We start from the raw sequence: 18,676 nt of genomic DNA, 5'->3' as shown, positions 1-18,676 counted from the left end.
CAGCTGCAGAAGCTTCTTCTCCATCCTCCATCCTGTCACCCGAGCACCAACAACAACACCGCTAGTTTATGAATGTTCCTGCTGATTCCACATTGGACTCTTTAGTTATGTGAAGATCCACAAGATCCAGTTATAGCTTGTTCATACCCAAACAATGAGTGCATCCCATCTAACTAATAAAGTAGACTAGGATTGCTGATTTTGCATGGGACAGCAATTGGAGTGCCACAATTTAACTGGGAAAGGAAGAAGGAAAGTTAGGAAGGCTCCTCATTGATATCCAGTAACCCCAGCTAAAAAGTGCACATCAGCTGAGGACAGAATTTGGCTAAAATTTTAATGCCCTTCACAGTTGAATACCTTGCCAAAATTCACTGTCTGTGTTCAGGTGTGCAGAATTGCCGCTTAGATCAAGTGATCTTAAGGATGATGGCTCCTGTACAGTTACTCAAGATAAAGCCATCAACTTCAAAGGAGATGGAGAGGCAGAATTGGCAGTAAAAGGAAGCGAGAAAAAATATAAAGGGACTTAATTTGTTGTTGCTTTGTATATTTCTTGTATTTTTCTAATCCCTAAATTTGTGTGAAGTTAACTGAGGATGGACAAATAATGCCAATGCGCGAGAGATTGTGAATCAAAGCAAGTTAAAATTCTGCTTTTTTAAAAAAGAAATTACTGTATGAAGAAATCTGTTAACTGATCAGTGCCTTTTATACAGAAGAATGGCTGCTCCAAACAGCTGCAGGACTCAAAATAGTCTGTTGCTCTTGCTTTATCAATATAATTTCACTGGCATATTGTATTTACTATCAACAATGTAGTTGTACATTGTTTCTCAATAAACCAGCAGTAAGTATGACAAACCATTCATTCCATAAATGAGCATAATCACAACAAGGAGATAGAGCATACAGGCAGTCAGTGTATACATTGATAGCTGCTGCCAATACCAAAATACTGTCTGAAATAAAATCAGAAAATGCTGGAAAAATTCAGCAGGTCTTGCAGCATCTGTGCAGAGAGAAAATAAGTGTTTTGAGTCTATATGGTCCCCTTATTTGAGGATGGATGCAGTGGAATTAGAGTCAGTTCAGAAGAGGCTCATTAGAGTGATTCCAGAGATGAGGGGTTTGTCATATGAAGAGAGATTGAGCGGTTTAGGCCCATACTCTCTAGATTTTAAAAGAAATCTAGAGATTTCTCCACTTTTCCTTTTCCCATATCCTACCTGATTGCTCACCAGGTCTATAGGGTACAAGGTACTCGTCAAGATAGCTAACAAAGCAAGGTATCTACACTATAACTGTTGGTGACTGAGGGGCTCTTGTAAACAAAACCAGAGACAGAGACTATAGCCGTAAATCTCTGACCTCGCCTGAAGATGGGATTCACCGGCCCCACTGCAGTGAATGGAGATTTAGCTGAGCACCAAATTCTCCGTTCTCACTGGCAATGGTCGGGGGGGGGGGGGGGGGTGTGGAGGGGAGGGGGGGGCGTAGAGACTGGAGAATTCCGGACTATTTGTAAAATAGAACATAGAACATTACAGCGCAGTACAGGCCCTTCGGCCCTCGATGTTGCGCCGACCAGTGGAATCAATCTAAAGCCCCTCTAATCTACACGATTCCAATATCATCCATATGTTTATCCAATAACCATTTGAATGCTCTTAATGTTGACGAGTCCACTACTGCTGAAGGCAGGGCATTCCACGCCCTTACCATTCTCTGAGTAAAGAACCTACCTCTAACATCTGTCCTATATCTCTCACCCCTCAATTTAAAGCTATGTCCCCTCGTGCTAGCCAACACCATCCAAGGAAAAAGGCTCTCACTATCTACCCTATCTAATCCTCTGATCATCTTGTATGCCTTTATTAAGTCACCTCTTAACCTTCTCTCTAACAAAAACAACCTCAAGCCCCTCAGCCTTTCCTCATACGATTTTCCCACCATACCAGGCAACATCCTGGTAAATCTCCTCTGCACCCTTTCCAACACTTCCACATCTTTCCTATAATACGGCGACCAGAACTGTACGCAATACTCCAAATGCGGCCGCACCAGAGTTTTGTACTGTTGCAGCATGACCTCCTGGCTCCGAAACTCAATCCCTCTACCAATAAAAGCTAACACACCGTACGCCTTCTTAACAACCCTATCAACCTGGGTGCCAACTTTCAGGGATCTATGCACATGGACACCCAGATCCTTCTGTTCATCCACACTACCAAGTATCTTACCATTAGCCCAGTACTCTGTATTCCTGTTACTCCTTCCAAAGTGAATCACCTCACACATTTCCGCATTAAACTCCATTTGCCACCTCTCAGCCCAGCTCTGCAGCTTATCTATGTCCCTCTGTAACCTGCCACTTCCCTCCGCACTGTCCACAACTCCACCGACTTTAGTGTGATCCGCAAATTTACTAATCCATCCTTCTATGCCCTCATCCAGGTCATTAATAAAAATGACAAACAGCAGTGGCCCCAAAACAGATCCTTGCGGTACACCATTAGTAACTGAACTCCAGGATGAATATTTCCCATCAACCACCACCCTCTGTTTTCTTACAGCTAGCCAATTCCTGATCCAAACCACTAAATCACCCTCAATCCCATGTGTCCGTATTTTCTGCAAAAGCTTACCATGGGGAACCTTATCAAACGCTTCGCTGAAATCTATATACACCACATCAACCGCTTTATCCTCATCCACCTCTTTGGTCACCTTCTCAAAGAACTCAATAAGGTTTGTGAGGCACGACCTACCCTTCACAAAACCGTGCTGACTATCTCTAATCAAATTATTCCTTTCCAGGTGATTATAAATCCTATCTCTTATAATCCTTTCCAATACTTTGCCCACAACAGAAGTAAGGCTCGCCGGTCTATAATTACCAGGGTTGTCCCTACTCCCCTTCTTGAACAAGGGGACAACATTTGCTATCCTCCAGTCTTCTGGCACTGTTCCTGTAGACAATGACGACACAAAGATCAAAGCCAAAGGCTCTGCAATCTCCTCCCTAGCCTCCCAGAGAATCCTAGGATAAATCCCATCCGGCCCAGGGGACTTATCTATTTTTACCCTTTCCAGAATTGCTAACACCTCCTCCTTATGAACATCAATCCCATCCAGTCCAACAGCCTGCATCTCAGTACTCCCCTCGACAACACTGTCCCTCTCCAGTGTGAATACCGACGAAAAATATTCATTTAATGCCTCTCCTATCTCTTCAGACTCCACGCACAACTTCCCACTACTGTCCTTGACTGGCCCTAATCTTACCCGAGTCATTCTTTTACTCCTGACATACCTATAGAAAGCTTTAGGGTTTTCCTTGATCCTACCTGCCAAAGACTTCTCATGTCCCCTCCTGGCTCTTCTTAACTCTTTCTTTAGGTCCTTCCTGGCTAACTTGTAACTCTCAAGCGCCCTAACTGAGCCTTCACGTTTCATCTTAACATAAGTCTCCTTCTTCCTCTTCACAAGAGATTCAACCTCCTTAGTAAACCACGGTTCCCTCACATGTCTGCTTCCTCCCTGCCTGACAGGTACATATTTATCAAGGACGCATAGTAGCTGTTCCTTGAACAAGTTCCACATTACAATTGTGCCCATCCCCTGCAGTTTCCTTCCCCAACCTATGCCAGCTAAATCTCGCCTAATCACATCATAATTTCCTTTCCCCCAGCTATAACTCTTGCCCTTTGGCATATACCTATACTTTTCCATTGCTAAAGTAAACGTAATCGAATTGTGGTCACTGTCACCAAAGTGCTCACTTACCTCCAAATCTAACACCTAACACCAAAGGCTCCATAATAGGTATATAAGATGATTAAAGGTATTGACAAAGTAGACATAGAGCGGGTGCTTCCTCCTGTGGAGCAATCTAGAACAATAGGTCATAGTTTTAGGATAAGGGGTAGCAGATTTAAAACAGAGATGAGGAGAAACTACTTCTCTCAAAGGGTCATGAGCCTGAGGAATTCACTACCTCAGAGCATGCAGGATGCCGGGATACTTAGTAAATTTAAGGAGGAGATAGACAGATTTTTAATTATGATGGGTGGAAGAGTTATGGAGAACAGGCAGTAAAGTGGAGCTGAGGCTGAGACAAGATCAGCCATGACCATATTGAATGGTGGAGAAGGCTCAAGAGGCTGCATTGCTTACTCCTGCTCCTAGTTCTTAAGTTCTTATGACTCTTCAGAGCTAGATTATTGTCTGTTGGCAATGCATTGCCTTGCGCAAGTGTTACTGTTGGAATGATGTATGTTTTCATTGGAGTTGTTTTTACCGTTGGGACCCCAGAACTCGCCGGACAACACTACAACATACATTTCTTGGGTTTTTGTTTATCCTCTGGGCTTAATCTATCTAATCTGAATTTGGGAATCATTGGGAAGTCATAAAAGATGATAGTTATTCTGAGCACACTTTTGTATAGACAAAATTATTCATCTAGTGCAGGTGTCAAAATCTTAAATCCCAAGAAAATGGACATTTTTAAGAACAAGTAAATTGTCTTCATGGACCAATTAGCTCCAAAGAGGAATAATGGTGCCAAACACGTGCATATTGTACAGTGGTTTAAGAATGCAGACAGTAGAATAAAGAGTAGGGACTGGGAAGAAAGATGAGACTGGGCTTCAGTAAGGGTTGGAATGAAGGAAGACAGAGGCCCTCTTGCTCAGGCTTCAAAATCCCTCTAACACACTACTTACAACAATATTGCTACATCACCACTGCAAAACAATACAATAACAGCGTTGAAGCTTGTCTTTCTGAGGCTCCACTTGTCCTTTTCCCATACCCTACCTGATTGCTCACCAGGTCTATAGGGTACAAGGTACTAGTCAAGATAGCTAACAAAGCAAGGTATCTACCCTATAACTGTTGGTGACCAAAGGGCTCTTGTAAACAAAACCAGAGACAGAGACTATGGCCATAAATCTCTGACCTCTCCTACAGATGGGATTCACCGGCCCCACTGCAGTGAATGGAGATTTAGCTGAGCACCAAATTCTCCGTTCTCACTGGCAGTGGTCAGCAGGAGGGAGGGGGGGGGGGGGTGCGTAGAGACTGGAGAATTCCGACCTATTTGTAAAATTATAATCAGATCTTGGTTTTGTATGATGATTAAAAGCCCTCTCAATTTTTTGTCATAATTCATGATATTATCAGTTTTACTCACCTGATGAAGGAGCAATGCTCCGAAAGCTCGTGACTCCAAATAAACCTGTTGGACTTTAACCTGGTGTTGTGAGACTTCTTACTGTATCAATTTCTTGAATAGATTACAGACTTGGAATGATTGCTGGACAGTCATAGTTCTTTCTATATAAGAAACATATAATTATACTATAAAATGCATCCAGACTGCTTGCATTATATAACACCTTTCACACTGTCGGGATATCCCGAAGTGCTTCATAGTGAATTAAGTTTTTTTTTGAAGTGTTGTGACTGCTGTGATTTAATTCTACCTACTTGGTGACCATTACTTTTCAAAATGAATGTATGCCTAACAAATTAGTAGGTTGGAAATTGTCACTGCTATGTAGTTATGGTACAAGTCTATGTTGAAAATCACCTACTTGCTCTGACTTTTTCATTGTTTGCTAAGTAATAATTACTGGCCAAACATTTACTTTAGGAGTTTCACAGTTTTAGGCAGGTCTCTGAATGCTGTATCACAAACAGGAATAAGCATCTTTCAAATATTCTAGGTCAAATTGCTAACATTTAAAATGGAAGCTGTACCTTTGCTATATATAAAACAAAAATTGGGTAGCTATTCAGCTACAAGAAAAGACAAACGTCATTTAAACAGAAATAAGTTAACATAAAGCTTCTTTGACCTTAGGGGATTTATATATTATTATTAGGATATGGTACATGTATTTCTGCCAATGTACTTCAAACTTCTGATTAATGGGCCATGTAGTTGTCGCGTGGACAATTCAATGTGAGCAAGGTTAATTGTTAGATCTGGACAATGCTAATTGTACGTAGCAGAGAAAACATTGCAGAATTTAGTTTTCAACTCTGTGCTCACAGAAGCAGTTACTCAAACAGTTGGGGGATTAACCTGAACAAAACGCTGCTGTGAGACAAGCCATTAAACAACATGTTTGTTTCTATCTCTTGCCCTTTAAAATTAAGCAGATGAAAAAATACTTTGGGAGCACATGCACTACATTTCTCTGAAATAGCTCGCCAGCCCCTGATCAGCTGGTTGTGCGCTGGTGGCTTGTGGGATTGTTTACTACATATTTTTTCCAGTCTGTGAAAAGAGAAGCTGAATACAGATTAGATGAAGATTTATCCTGCTTTCAGCTTTGTTCAGTATTGTAATGCCTGTCAGACTCATGAGATCTGATGTGTTTCCATTGGACCAATCAGCAGGACAGCTTCCAAACACTTATTCCTTAGAGGATTATTTTAGCCATGGTTTGTTCAATCTGTGGGAAGATAAAAACACTTCAGCGGTACTTTGTTGCTGCATCCCATGGCCTTTGCTGAAGAGGGCATCACTATCATAAAACAACAGCATGAATCATGTTGGCATTAAAAGCCTTATTTATAATATATTCAAATATAAATTGAATATATTTTTGCTTCTTGTTTATATTTGCAAAGCAGTTTATTTGTTTTATTTGTTCAGTTTATTTCTCCTAATAAATTTTTTGAATGATTTTTGATTCACTATTTGTTATTCACTATTTTCCTCCAAATGAAAGTATGACTTTGTAGTAATATAGGGGTGGCCCAGTGGTTAGCACTGCTGCCTCGCAACATCAGAGACCCAGGTTCGATTCCTGGCTTGGATCACTGTCTGTGTGGAATTTGCATGTTCTCCCTGTGTCTGCGTGGGTTTCCTCTGGGTGCTCTGGTTTCCTCCCACAGTCTGAAAGACATGCTAGTTCGGTACAGGTGCCGGAATGTGGCAACGAGGGGAATTTCACAGTAACTTCATTGCAGTGTTAATGTAAGCCTTACTTGTCACTAATAAATAAACTTTTTAACTTTTCAAGAACAGGCAGATTTCAAAGTACCTGTTTAGAAACAAATAGAGAAAACACCTGATCTTTTAAAATCATTTTCTAGAAGCAAAACTTGAAAATATTGCAGTGTTCATTTTTAGTTGAATAGATAAAGAGTTCTTAGCTTGCAAAAATATTTGAATAATTAAGGTGATGAATAATGTAACACAATTCTGAGATATATTTCTAGGATTTCTTTTTACATTATTCAATTTCAACAAAATGCCTTAGCTTTAGTATGAGAGACTTGCTTTCTAATGCCCAGAGAGCAGGCAGCAAACCCCAAAGTGTCCACTTGATGGCAAGGTACAGATCAGCAACTTCTTCAGAGGTTGCTTTCCAAGCTGTCGGTCAGGATGATGTAATGTGTGTGCACATGTTTATTGTCAGAGTTCCAACCTCCTACAGCAATCCTTATTGAAAACAGTTTTAAAATGCTGATTGAAATGCAACATGAACGGTCAGAACAACATCAATGGCCGAAATCTTGTACCAGCAACAGGGTTCTCGCCCACCTTTTTTCGGGAAGACCCGCCAGGATCCAGGACCCCAGGGGGTCGAAGTCCTACTCAGTGAGAGCTGCTGGCCAATCAGAGAGGTTGGCCGCTCTATTGAATGACAATGCCACCGGGAGGCAGGGTTTGATGCTGATATGACACCCACCCAAGGCCAAGTATCATTGCTGCATCCCAGGCCATAAGTGAGTGATGGCAGGACAGAGGGGTTAGCAGCAAGGTGGCTGTCAATGGGCTCTCTACTTTCCTGATGCCAGGTCCCTCAACCAGACACAGAGTGCCTTTGAACAAGGAAACCCCTTCCCCTGAGAGCCTGCCAGCAACCCCGCACAAGTTTGCTCCCAGCAGATTGAGGCCCCTGCAACCTTAATACAGCTGGCAGGTTGAGGTTCTTAAGTGAGTATTAATTAAAAGAGCCACAGACTTAATTGGGGTGGAGGTGGGGAAAACCCACTGCCCTCCTGCCTGATTAAATGCCTCTGCCACCAAATTCAGCATGGTGGAGGGCACAAGATTCCACCTGATGAAAATACAGCATAAAAGTAAAGATGCTAATGGTAGTAAAAGTTTGTCAACATATAATTTCTTAGATTAGGTTAAACCAAAAAATATTCAGATAACATACATCTAGTTTGGATTTGCAATGCTGGAGTATTAATTTCTCTTTTGTCCATTAATAATGTTTCTGAGGAAATGTTAACCTTAGTAATAATTGATGAGAGGCTGGCTAGTATAAGATGAAGGACCATTGTACAGGGTGTGCCTATGGAGCTGTAATGAGAAGTATTCTAAATAGCCTATACTTTCAAGAAAATGTTCAACAAATTCAATTTGGCTATGACTTCACCACTATCACTAAATCGACAGTTATCGACTGGTATGAAACAGTTCAGATTCAATTCAACCTAAAGTTACTAGCATAAACAACAATTTGTATTTATACAGGGGGCAATTCTCGGACCTCGCCACGCCTGGGGCAGATTGCACCGAACCCGGAGAAAAGCGGGCAGGCCTAAAAATCGGTTTCGCACCCAGTGTCAAACAGTTTGAGATTCTCCCGGCCCCTTTCTAATGGTGCAAACTGGATCGAGCCCAGCAATATCTTCATAGTAAGAAATAGAGTTAGTAGGCAGCGGAATTTTATGCTTTCCCCAGGAATGGACTGGGGGAGGCTTTAAAATAGGGCATGGGATGGAGAGCCCATTGTCTTCCCAAATCTCATAAGAAGTCTCACAACACCAGGTTAAAGTCCAACAGGTTTATTTGTAGCAAACGCTACTAGCTTTTGGAACTGGCTAGTTCTGAAAGCTAGTGGCGTTTGCTACAAATAAAACTGTTGGACTTTAACCTGGTGTTGTGAGACTTCTTACTGTGTTTACCCCAGTCCAACGCCGGCATCTCCACATCATGATTCCAAAATCTCCCCAGTTATGTCTGGAACGGGAATGATAAAGGACAGCCTTCCTACTCTGAGGCCCATTGAAGCCCTTTAATGGTCAATTAGAGAAAACATAAAAGCTTCAGCCCACCACTGCTGGCATTCCACCAGTGAGGGGAGGTGGAGTTCCTTGTACTTGTACACCCAAAGGCTGGCTACATGGAATGACACCCTGCCCTTTAAATAGACTTGCCCTTCCCCATTTGCCTGTTTAACCCCAGTGAGCCCCCTCCACTTACCATAGGTTCCTTAATTCCATGGCTGTCCTTCACCCTGAGGCTTAGTTACTGGCAGAGGCCACTTCTCCCAGAGCTGGTATTAAATATCTGAACATGCAGGTACCTGATTGGCTTTTAATTGCATTGGGACTACCGGAAATGACCACAGCAGGGATGCTACCGGCTCTCCACACAGTGAACTGTGACCACAACATTTAAGATCAGTGACCTATCATCAGGACTTGCTGTTCCACTTTGTTTTCAGTTCGTTCTTCCATCTGATCACCCTTGCAGCCTTCATCAATTTGACTTGTGTTTAGCCCATCTTTATATGGCACCCATCCTGTTGCTTAATGTTTGTACATTTTCTAATGTTTTCACAGCTTTATTCGTAAGTGAAACTGGTTTATTCAACTTCTCTGCAGGCTCTTTTACTTAATTCTGTTGCACAGGATTCCTGTTGTACAGAATTCTAATTTACATTGTAATGCTTACATCACAAAGACCATTCCCTTCCTTAATGCTGAAAAGATTTCAATATTTATATTTCTCCATCACTTTAGATTACAGAGAAGGTAATTTGATAAAAATTTAAAATTATGAAATACATTGGGTACAGAGAAGTAGTCTGGTTCCAGGAGTTGAGGGCTCTATTAATAATGCATAATTAAATTTGAGGGATTTAGAATAGGAGGAAAAGAAAAACTTCATTACACAGGTTGACAGTTTTTGGAATTTGTTTTCAGGTATTAGTTGTTCTAAAACAATGTCAACATTCAACACTAGATTGGATAGTTGGATGATGAAAATGGGAGTAGACTGAGAAAATGCGCTTAAGTCTAAAACATGGAGGTAAGTGCTGATGGAGACTAGATAGACCGAATAGGCTGTTTCCATTTTGTAACTTCCATTTGTGTTCACAGATGGACTATTTCTTGTCTTTTCCACACAAAAACGCTTTGAAATCTGAATCTAAAGATCAAGTAATTTTATACTTATTTCTGGTTCAAATGTCTTAAGCAATTTACACCCATTTTGCAGTCGATTACAAAATAAGTGGTGAGAAGCAGTGTATATGGTGTCATACACTTCTCATCTAGAGTACTGCATCCAGTTCTGGGGAGGAAAAATGTGAAGGCATCGGAGAGAGTAGAGAAGATTGGTTAAAAGAGGGACAGGACTGACAGCAAAATGTTCTGGGATATAGGTGTTTCAAGCAAGACAGAAGGGAAGGCAAAAGAGATAGGGGAGTTGCAACACTGGCTAGGGAACATATTACAGCTGTACAGAGGAAGGACACCTTGGAAGAATCATGTAACGAGACACTGTGGATAGAACTCAGAAACAGGAAGGGGGCAGTCATTATAATGGGCGTGTACTACAGGCCTCCCAACAGCCCATCGGAAGTTGAAGAACGGATATGTAAGCAGATTCTGGACAAATGCAGAAATAATAAGATTGTTGTAGTGGGACACTTTTTTTTCCCCTCATAGAAATCCCTTAGGGATAGGGGTCCGGATGGTGAGGAATTTAAGTGTGTCCAGGAAGGTTTTTTGGAACAATATGTAGATAGTCTGACTGGAGAGGGGGCTATATCGGACCTGGTACTAGGGAATGAGTCCAGCCAGATCATCAAAGTTGCAGCGGGGGAACATGTGACAAACAATGACCACAATTCCATAAGTTTTCTGAAACTCGTGGAAAATCACAAGTGCTGTCCTAGAGTTAAGGTGATAACTTGGAGAAAGGCTAACTACAACCAGAGTAGGTAGGATTTGGAGGCTGTTGTTTGGGAGACACTGTTTGAGGGTAAATCCACATCTGGCATGTGGGAGTCTTTTAGAGGGCTGTGCCTGTGGAAAAAGGACAGGAAAGGCAGGATTCGGGAACCGTGGATGACCAGGGAATTTTCGAGTCTAGTCAAAAGGAAAAAGGATGCATACATAAGGTCGAGGCAACAAAAAATAGATGAAGCACCTGAAGAATACTTGGAAAGGGCCCAGACGCGGTTCACAAGATTGACCCCTGGAATTAAGTGTTGGTCATGAGGAACGGTTGAGGACTCTGGGTCTGTACTCATTGGAGTTTAGAAAGATGAGGGGGAGATCTTATTGAAACTTACAGGATACGGCGAGGCCTGGATAGAGTGGATGTGGAGAGGATGTTTCCACTAGTTGGAAAAACTAGAACCAGAGGGCACAATCTCAGGCTAAAGAGATGATCCTTTAAAACAGATGAGGAGGAATTTCTTCAGCCAGAGTGGTGAATTTGTGGAACTCTACCGCAGAAGACTATGGAGGCCAGGTAATTGAGTGTCTTTAAGATAGAGATAGATAGGTTCTTGATTAATAAGGGGATCGGGGTAATGGGGAAAAGGCAGGAGAATGAGGATGAGAAAATATCAGCCATGATTGAATGGTGGAGCAGACTCAATGGGCCAAGTGGCCTAATTCTGCTCCTAAGTCTTAATACAGGGAAAGTAGAAAATAACTCAAACAGGGAGTTAGGAGGGCAAAAAGGGGTCACGAAATGTCATTGGCAGGCAGGATCAAGGAGAATCCTAAGGCATTTTATACATATATTAGGAACAAGAGGGCAGTGAAAGAGTTGGTCCACTTAAGGACAAAGGAGGGAAATTATGCGTAGAACCAAAGGAAGTGGGTGAGATCCCTAATGAGTACTTTGCATCGGTATTCACAAAGGAGAGGGACACATTGATTGATGGTGTCTCGGAGGGGTATGTAAACCCTCTAGAGCAACTTATCATTACAAGGGAGGAAGTGCCTAGGTGCATTAAGATAGACAAATCCCCAGGGCCAGATGGCATTTATCCCAGATTACAGAGTGAGACAAGAGAGGAAATTGCTGGGCCTCTAACAGAAATCTTTGGTTCCTTGTTGGCCACAGGTAAGGTCCCAGAGGATAGCCAATGTTATCCAAGAAGGGTAGCAATGATAACCCGGGTAATTATAGGTCAGTGAGCTTGATGTCAGTGAAATTGTTGGAGGAGATTCTTAGTGATAGGATCTGTACACATTTGAAACTGAATGGTCTTATTAGCAACAGACGGCTCAGTTTTGTACGAGGGAGGCTATGTCTCACTAATTTGATTGAGATTTTTGAGGAGGTGACAAAAATGATTGATGAGGGAAGGATGCCTTGGATGTTGTCTACATGGACTTTACTAAAACATTTGACAAGATCCCTCATGGGAGGTTGGTGCAAAAGGTTAAATCACACGGGATCAAGGGGGAACTAGCTAGATGGATTCGGAACTGGCTTGGCCATAGAAGACAGAGGGTAGCACTGGAAGGGTGTTTTTCTAAATGGAGGTCTGTAACTAGTGGTGTTCCAAAGAGATCAGTGCTGGGACCTCTTGACTTGGAAGAAAATGTAGCTGGTCTGATTAGCAAGCTTGTGGATGATACTAAGATTACTGGAGTTGCGGATAGTGATGAAGATGATCAGAGAATACAGTAGGATATAGATGGGCTGGAAAATTGACAGAGAAATGGCACATGGAATTTAACCCGGACAAATATGAGGTGATGCATTTTAGAAGGTTCATTTCAGGTGGAAAATAAATGGTAGAACCATCAGGAGAATAGACACACAAAGATCTGGGAATACACGTCCACAGATCCTTAAAAGCGGCAGCACAGGTGGAAAAGGTGCTGAAGAAAGCATATGGCATGCTTGCCTTCATCGGCCGGGGCATCAAGTATAAAAGTTATTTAAAACATTGCTGAGGCCACATTTGGAGTACTGTCTCTACACTACCAGAAGGACATGAAGGGAGTACAGAAAAGGTTAATCAGGATGTTGCTTGGTATGGAGGGTATCAGCTACGAGGAGAGATTGAATAAACTAGGATTGTTCTCCCTGGAAAGATGGAGGCTGAGGGGCTGCCTGAAAGAAGTTTATAAAATTGAGGGGCATAGATAAGGTGAACAGTTGGAAGCTTTTTCCCAGAAATGACATTTACAAGGGGGAACAGGTTCAAGGTAAGGTGGGAGGGGGGGCGGGAGAGAGAAAGTTCAGTAGAGATGTGCAGGCAAGGTTTTTTATTTTACACAGAGGGTGATGGGGGCCTGGAATGCACTGCCAAGTGATGTGGTTGAGGCAGATACATTATCCAGATAAATCTTAAATGTTGCTAGACACATGAACAGGTTGGGAATAGAGGGATACAGGCGGTTGGTCTGGATAGGACAATGTGATCAGCGCAGGCTTGGTGAACCGAAGGGCCTGTTCTTGTGCTGTACTGCTCTTTGTTCTTTATTCCAGGAATAAAGAACTGTTGCTATGAAGATAGATTGGAGCATTTGTGGCTGTTTTCCTTGGAGAAAAAAAAAGCTGAGGCGACGTGATATGAGATATTCAAGATCCTAAGGGGTATAGACAGTAAATTGTGAGAAATGGCACAGGTTCAAAATAATTGGCAAAAAGAGTAAAGTGATCGATGGAAAAACATTTTCACCTACAGGGTGGTTGGAGTCTGGACGAAACTTCCCGACAGGAGGCAGGTTTGATCGAGGTATTCAAAAGGGAATTGGATTGCTCTGAAAAGAATGAATGTGCAAAGTTACAGGATAAGAAGGGGGAGTAAGGCCAAGTAGAATTCAGTTCAGACTGTATGGGCCAAATAGCTTGCAGCATGTAAAGATTCTGTGAATTAGCACTTGTTCTATTCATTTTGCAATGCTTCTATTTTGAATCTCAAATGGACATGTAGTCTGGATGAATGCAGTTGTGGTGTCATCAATCTGAGTGTTCCTTGTGGTAACATGTATAGTAAGAAGTCTCATGACACCAGGTTAAAGTCCAACAGGTTTATTTGACATCACAAGCTTTCGAAGCGCTGCTCCTTCATCATCTGATGAAGGAGCAGCACTCTGAAAGCTCGTGATACCAAAAGAAACCTGCTGGATTTTAACATGGTGTTGAGAGACTTCCTACTGTGCTCACCCCAGTCCAACACCGGGCATCTCCACATCATGGATAACATGTATAAAGGGATTTTACATTCCATTTTCCTGTTGATAAAATTATAGCTTCACACTTGTTTTTCACCAAGTAAAAAAATGAGAATGTTTATTTTATAAAATGTTTATTTGCAACATTGGCAATCTCTTACACTTTAACAAAAGCATAATCATAGCACTGCAGTAGATGAAGGTAGCAATTACATGTACTTTGCATCCACTACAGGAAGCTTGCACTGTCCATATAAATGCAAGATACTATGTTAGAGCAAGACCAGCATGCCCATACAAAATACAAAATGGTTCAATTGAACAGTGCAAAAATGTGTAAACATGTAACAATACTGAACATCAGTAAAATAAATATCACAAAACTTTTAAACTCCATTTTAACCTAGTAACCACTTGCAGCTAAACATGTTAATAATGTAGTGTATCTGATGCCTCAATTCATTACTGTCGTCGTCACCCTGATGAAAAGTCTACACGCATTTCATGCTCTTCATTTCCTTTCCCTGGTTCTTCCCTGACCGACCCACCCACCCCCATGCACTTTTCACTTTTTGTACCATCATCACATGCTTTCAAGTTTCCTCATCCATACCCATAAATAGCTACTTCTAGCAGTGGAACAGTGGTATCAGTAAAGAAAGACAATGTGAAAAGTATGCAAGTGTGAAATTCCATTATGTACTCTCTGCTTACTGAACTGCACACTTCAGCATCCAATTCATTAAGTAGGCATTGTGCATACACAATGTTCCAAATCCCTCAAAATAATTAGTGAAATTAACATTCATTGCGGGAAACTGTAGCAACTTGTGAATGAGAATATTTAGAGAAATACTTCCATTGCAGGCTTAGTAGCACCTATTAAGTCTTAATAGATCACTAGTCAGAAAACAGTCACCACAAAAATTGCCTTTAGTTTGGCACTCGATCAGCATTCTTCAACAATTGGTCCTACAGAAGAATACAACTTTCTTTTGACCAATCTAAAGCCTGGACTAAGTTTCAGTACCCTTCTTGATGCATGTGTGAAGCAAGCCCCTATGGAGAAGAAATCACTCAGACTGGGCCAGCTGTTGTTATCCTGTTTAAAAACAAGTGTCAGTTCAAAGGTAGGAATGACACTGCTGTCATACACGATTTTGCCCAACTTCTTACTTGTGCTCTCGTGCTCAAGATTAACATAGATCACTGCACCACGCAGTCCACAGGGTTCACTGGCAGCCATTCTAAGTACATCTCGGGCTATCCTCCTACTCATGTACTGGGGGATCAAGAGCTCCTGGCAGTGTAGCTGGGATTTCTTTGAGGTAGACAGGCAGTGCTCTATCTGTTTAGCTAGATGTTGGCACGTCCTTTCTTCTAAGAATTCCTCCAGAAAAATAAAGTCATTGCCAGATTGATTCAAGAAATAGGTATCTGAAAGGAAAAAAAGTGAACATTTTTGAAATTTTTAGATAATGTGGATACAGGAATACATTAAAACGACATAGAACTTATCTAAAATGTTTCTACTGGAAGTTAGCTATTGATTTTGATGTTTTTAAAAAATCATACACTCTACACCCAAAACCAATAAAGATGATGTGATACCAGCTTCAATGCAAGTAATATCTTTCGAGATTGAACACATTTGATTGTTTTTTAAAAATAATATCCTAATGGAGCCAAAAGTCAGATTAATTTGTTGCTGTCATTGTAAAGCAATTATTACTTCACACCACCTCCTTACAGAAGGGTGCAACTATTATACAATTACCAACAAGATGTCACATTCCATTTTTTTCTTGCTAAAGACTGGGGAAAAAAGTTTACATTACCGCACAAACTTTCCCCATCAGCCAACAGCGACACTGCAGTATTTAACAGGATATTAATGAATATTCCCAAACCCAAATAGCTATGCATTTAATTAATTTCGAATTTATGGGTTAGTTGCCTTCCACTATGGACCATCCACTTAACTACACCGTAGTCTCTCTTTATCCCTTCCTAAGAGTTTCTGGCCAAAGCTACTAAAATGGGAGCGATAATTGCCATCTCCCGAACTGAAACGGTTCACATTAATATTGCAATTTAGTTTTACAGCATTTTAGAATGGTATACTCATTGCTTGTGTGAGAGAGAGAAGCGGTTGACGTTTATTATTGTGCAATTGGAAAACAACCCTTATTCTGAATTCTCGATTCTAGAATAGCCGTGATGTAACTGATTAGTTTGGATTGGAATTCAGACGGAAGATAATTTTATAGGAAAAAAGGCACGTTACTTCACAATAAGTTTTGTTCCAAGAAAATGCTTCTCTAAACGAAAACACTTAAGTGTGCTGTTGGAATAAAGAGCCCTATAATTTAAGATTGTAGCAGTTCATTCAGTAGGATATGCCAATTGTTAATGTGGCCTGATTTCGAAAAAAAACTTAGATATAATAACTGACACTTCAGGGTTCTTTACAAATTCTACCAAGGCTTTGATCACTTAGAGTTGACTTGTTGCAATACAGACCCAAAAAAGGACCAAGCCGCACCATCAGCTCACCTGCTCCGGGAACAAGGCTTTCATCGTCAATGTTATAGTGCCTCTCAAAGGGGCTTTCGCCGTGGTTTATCGTCTTTGAACTTGTTACCGCTTCGCCTGCGAAGCTGTGCTGGAGGAGTTTCTTCATCAACTGGACCACACCATCCCCCTCATCGCCGGCAGGACTCGTCCTTTTACTGTAAGGACTCGTGCCCCCGAAAGTCTGAACGTACATCATCACCATCACTGCTCAATGATGAGTGGGGGCCCCCAGTGTGTGTGACCGGCCGGCCAGTCTCTGCCTCTGTGTATGTGACAGTACCGAGTGCGGAGCCAGGCCAGCTGCGGCCACCGCTTTGTACTCGAACATTGCATCAGCTGTTCGCAGGGCACATGATCTGATGTCAAAGAAGTGCAGGGCCGACCCACCGCACTCATTGGCCGTCGCGCCAGAATTGATACAATGTGCAACCAATGGGAGAATGGTTACTATGTGCCTGGATGGGTCCTGGATACAGAGGAGGCGCTTCTGGAACTCCACCGCAGTATGAGGTGGTAGAACCTTACGCCCCCTTTTTTCCTGCTTAAACCAATCAGCTAAGCCTGTATTCATTTTCAGTGCAATTTCGTGCTGGATCAGAGTCTCCTTTTGTACATATGATTGAGATCGAAGTGCCTATTTCTGTTCTGCTGCCCAATATGTTTTGTTTTAAAATTTGCATGATGTTGATTAATGAATAAGGTCTGAAATATTAAAAATAGCTTTAAAATTAATTGTGCCGTTTCAATCTTTAATAATCATAGTTAGTCTGTCCTGACTGTTTGCATTGGTCATTTTAAAGGGGCACATCTGTTGGCAGGATTGTGCCTGGCATACATGGAGGACTGGTGCACGTGACACGTGCAGCTTGGTTGGTGGCAGCGGTGGGTTGAGGGTATTGGTGGAGAACAAAAACAGCAGATTGCAAAGGGAGCCCAATAGTGTGGGCAGCACGGTGGCACAGTGGTTAGCACTGCTGCCTCACAGTGCCAGGAACCCAGGTTCAATTCCCAGCTTGGGTCACTGTGTGTGGAGTCTGCACATTCTCCCTGTGTCTGCGTGGGTTTCCTCCGGGTGCTCAGGTTTCATCCCACAGTCCGAAAGATGTGCTGGTTAGGTGCATTGGCCATGCTAAATCCTCCCCCAGTGTACCGAACAGGTGCCAGAGCATGGCAACTAGGGGATTTTCACAGTAACTTCATTGAAGTGTTAATATAAGCCTACTTGTGACACTAATAATTAAACTTTTAACTTTTAACAATTTGCTGGAGAGATTGTTTCTATGAATCACTGAATCATAGCATCGCGATAGTGCAGAAAGAGGTCATTTGGCCCAGTGAGTCTGCACTGACTCAGCATCTTACCAGGGACAACACCCACCCTGACCCCACCTGATCCCTGCAACCCATAATCTACCCTACCTACACAGCTTGGGACACTAAGGGGCAATTTAGCATGGGCAATTTACCTTGCCTGAATATTGTTGGACTGTAGGGGAAGACTGAGCACCCGGAGGAAACCCACACAGACTCAGGGAGAATGTGAAAACTCCACACAGTTACCCAAGGCTGGAATTGAACCTAGATCCCTGGTGCTGTGAGGCAGCAGTGCTAACCACGGGAAGGATGAGATTCTTGGGAGTGGTGAGGATAGCAAGAGCAGGATGGGCTGGCCTGGAATAGAGGGATAGTTTGAGTGGCGTGATTGAGGTGATGGAATTGGTTAAGTGCGGCAAAATAACAGGGACAATTATTTCCTACAACTTATTATTCAGAAGTTATTCTTTGAGCTAGAAATGAATGTTCACGAGATTTGGAAGATAATGTTTTAGAAAATCTATCAGTGAATTATTAAAAGAATACATCAGTGTTGATTCTATAGATGAAGAAAATGATGAAAGTC

The 18,676-nt window shown here is 42.0% G+C and overlaps 1 protein-coding gene across 2 annotated transcripts; it reads right to left on the bottom strand.

Annotated features, from left to right (window-relative positions):
* Window positions 1–9,638: 9,638 nt before the first annotated feature.
* Window positions 9,639–17,110, bottom strand: LOC144505140 (DNA damage-inducible transcript 4-like protein). Of its 2 annotated transcripts, XM_078231038.1 has the most exons (4): window positions 16,756–17,110; window positions 15,376–15,636; window positions 13,708–13,785; window positions 9,639–13,611 (listed from the first exon to the last, which is right to left on the bottom strand). In XM_078231038.1, coding segments are annotated over exons 1-4 (564 nt in total). In that variant the 5' UTR covers window positions 16,979–17,110; the 3' UTR covers window positions 9,639–13,609. The 2 variants fall into 2 exon arrangements, with proteins under 2 accessions (XP_078087164.1, XP_078087163.1); XM_078231037.1 differs by lacking the exons at window positions 9,639–13,611; window positions 13,708–13,785 and having other exon boundaries at window positions 14,299–15,636.
* Window positions 17,111–18,676: the final 1,566 nt, after the last annotated feature.

Source organism: Mustelus asterias, chromosome 16 (assembly GCF_964213995.1).
Source record: "Mustelus asterias chromosome 16, sMusAst1.hap1.1, whole genome shotgun sequence".
Lineage (NCBI taxonomy): Eukaryota > Metazoa > Chordata > Chondrichthyes > Carcharhiniformes > Triakidae > Mustelus > Mustelus asterias.
Note: the sequence above shows the minus strand (reverse complement) of the source record. Positions and strands in the feature narration are given on the sequence as shown.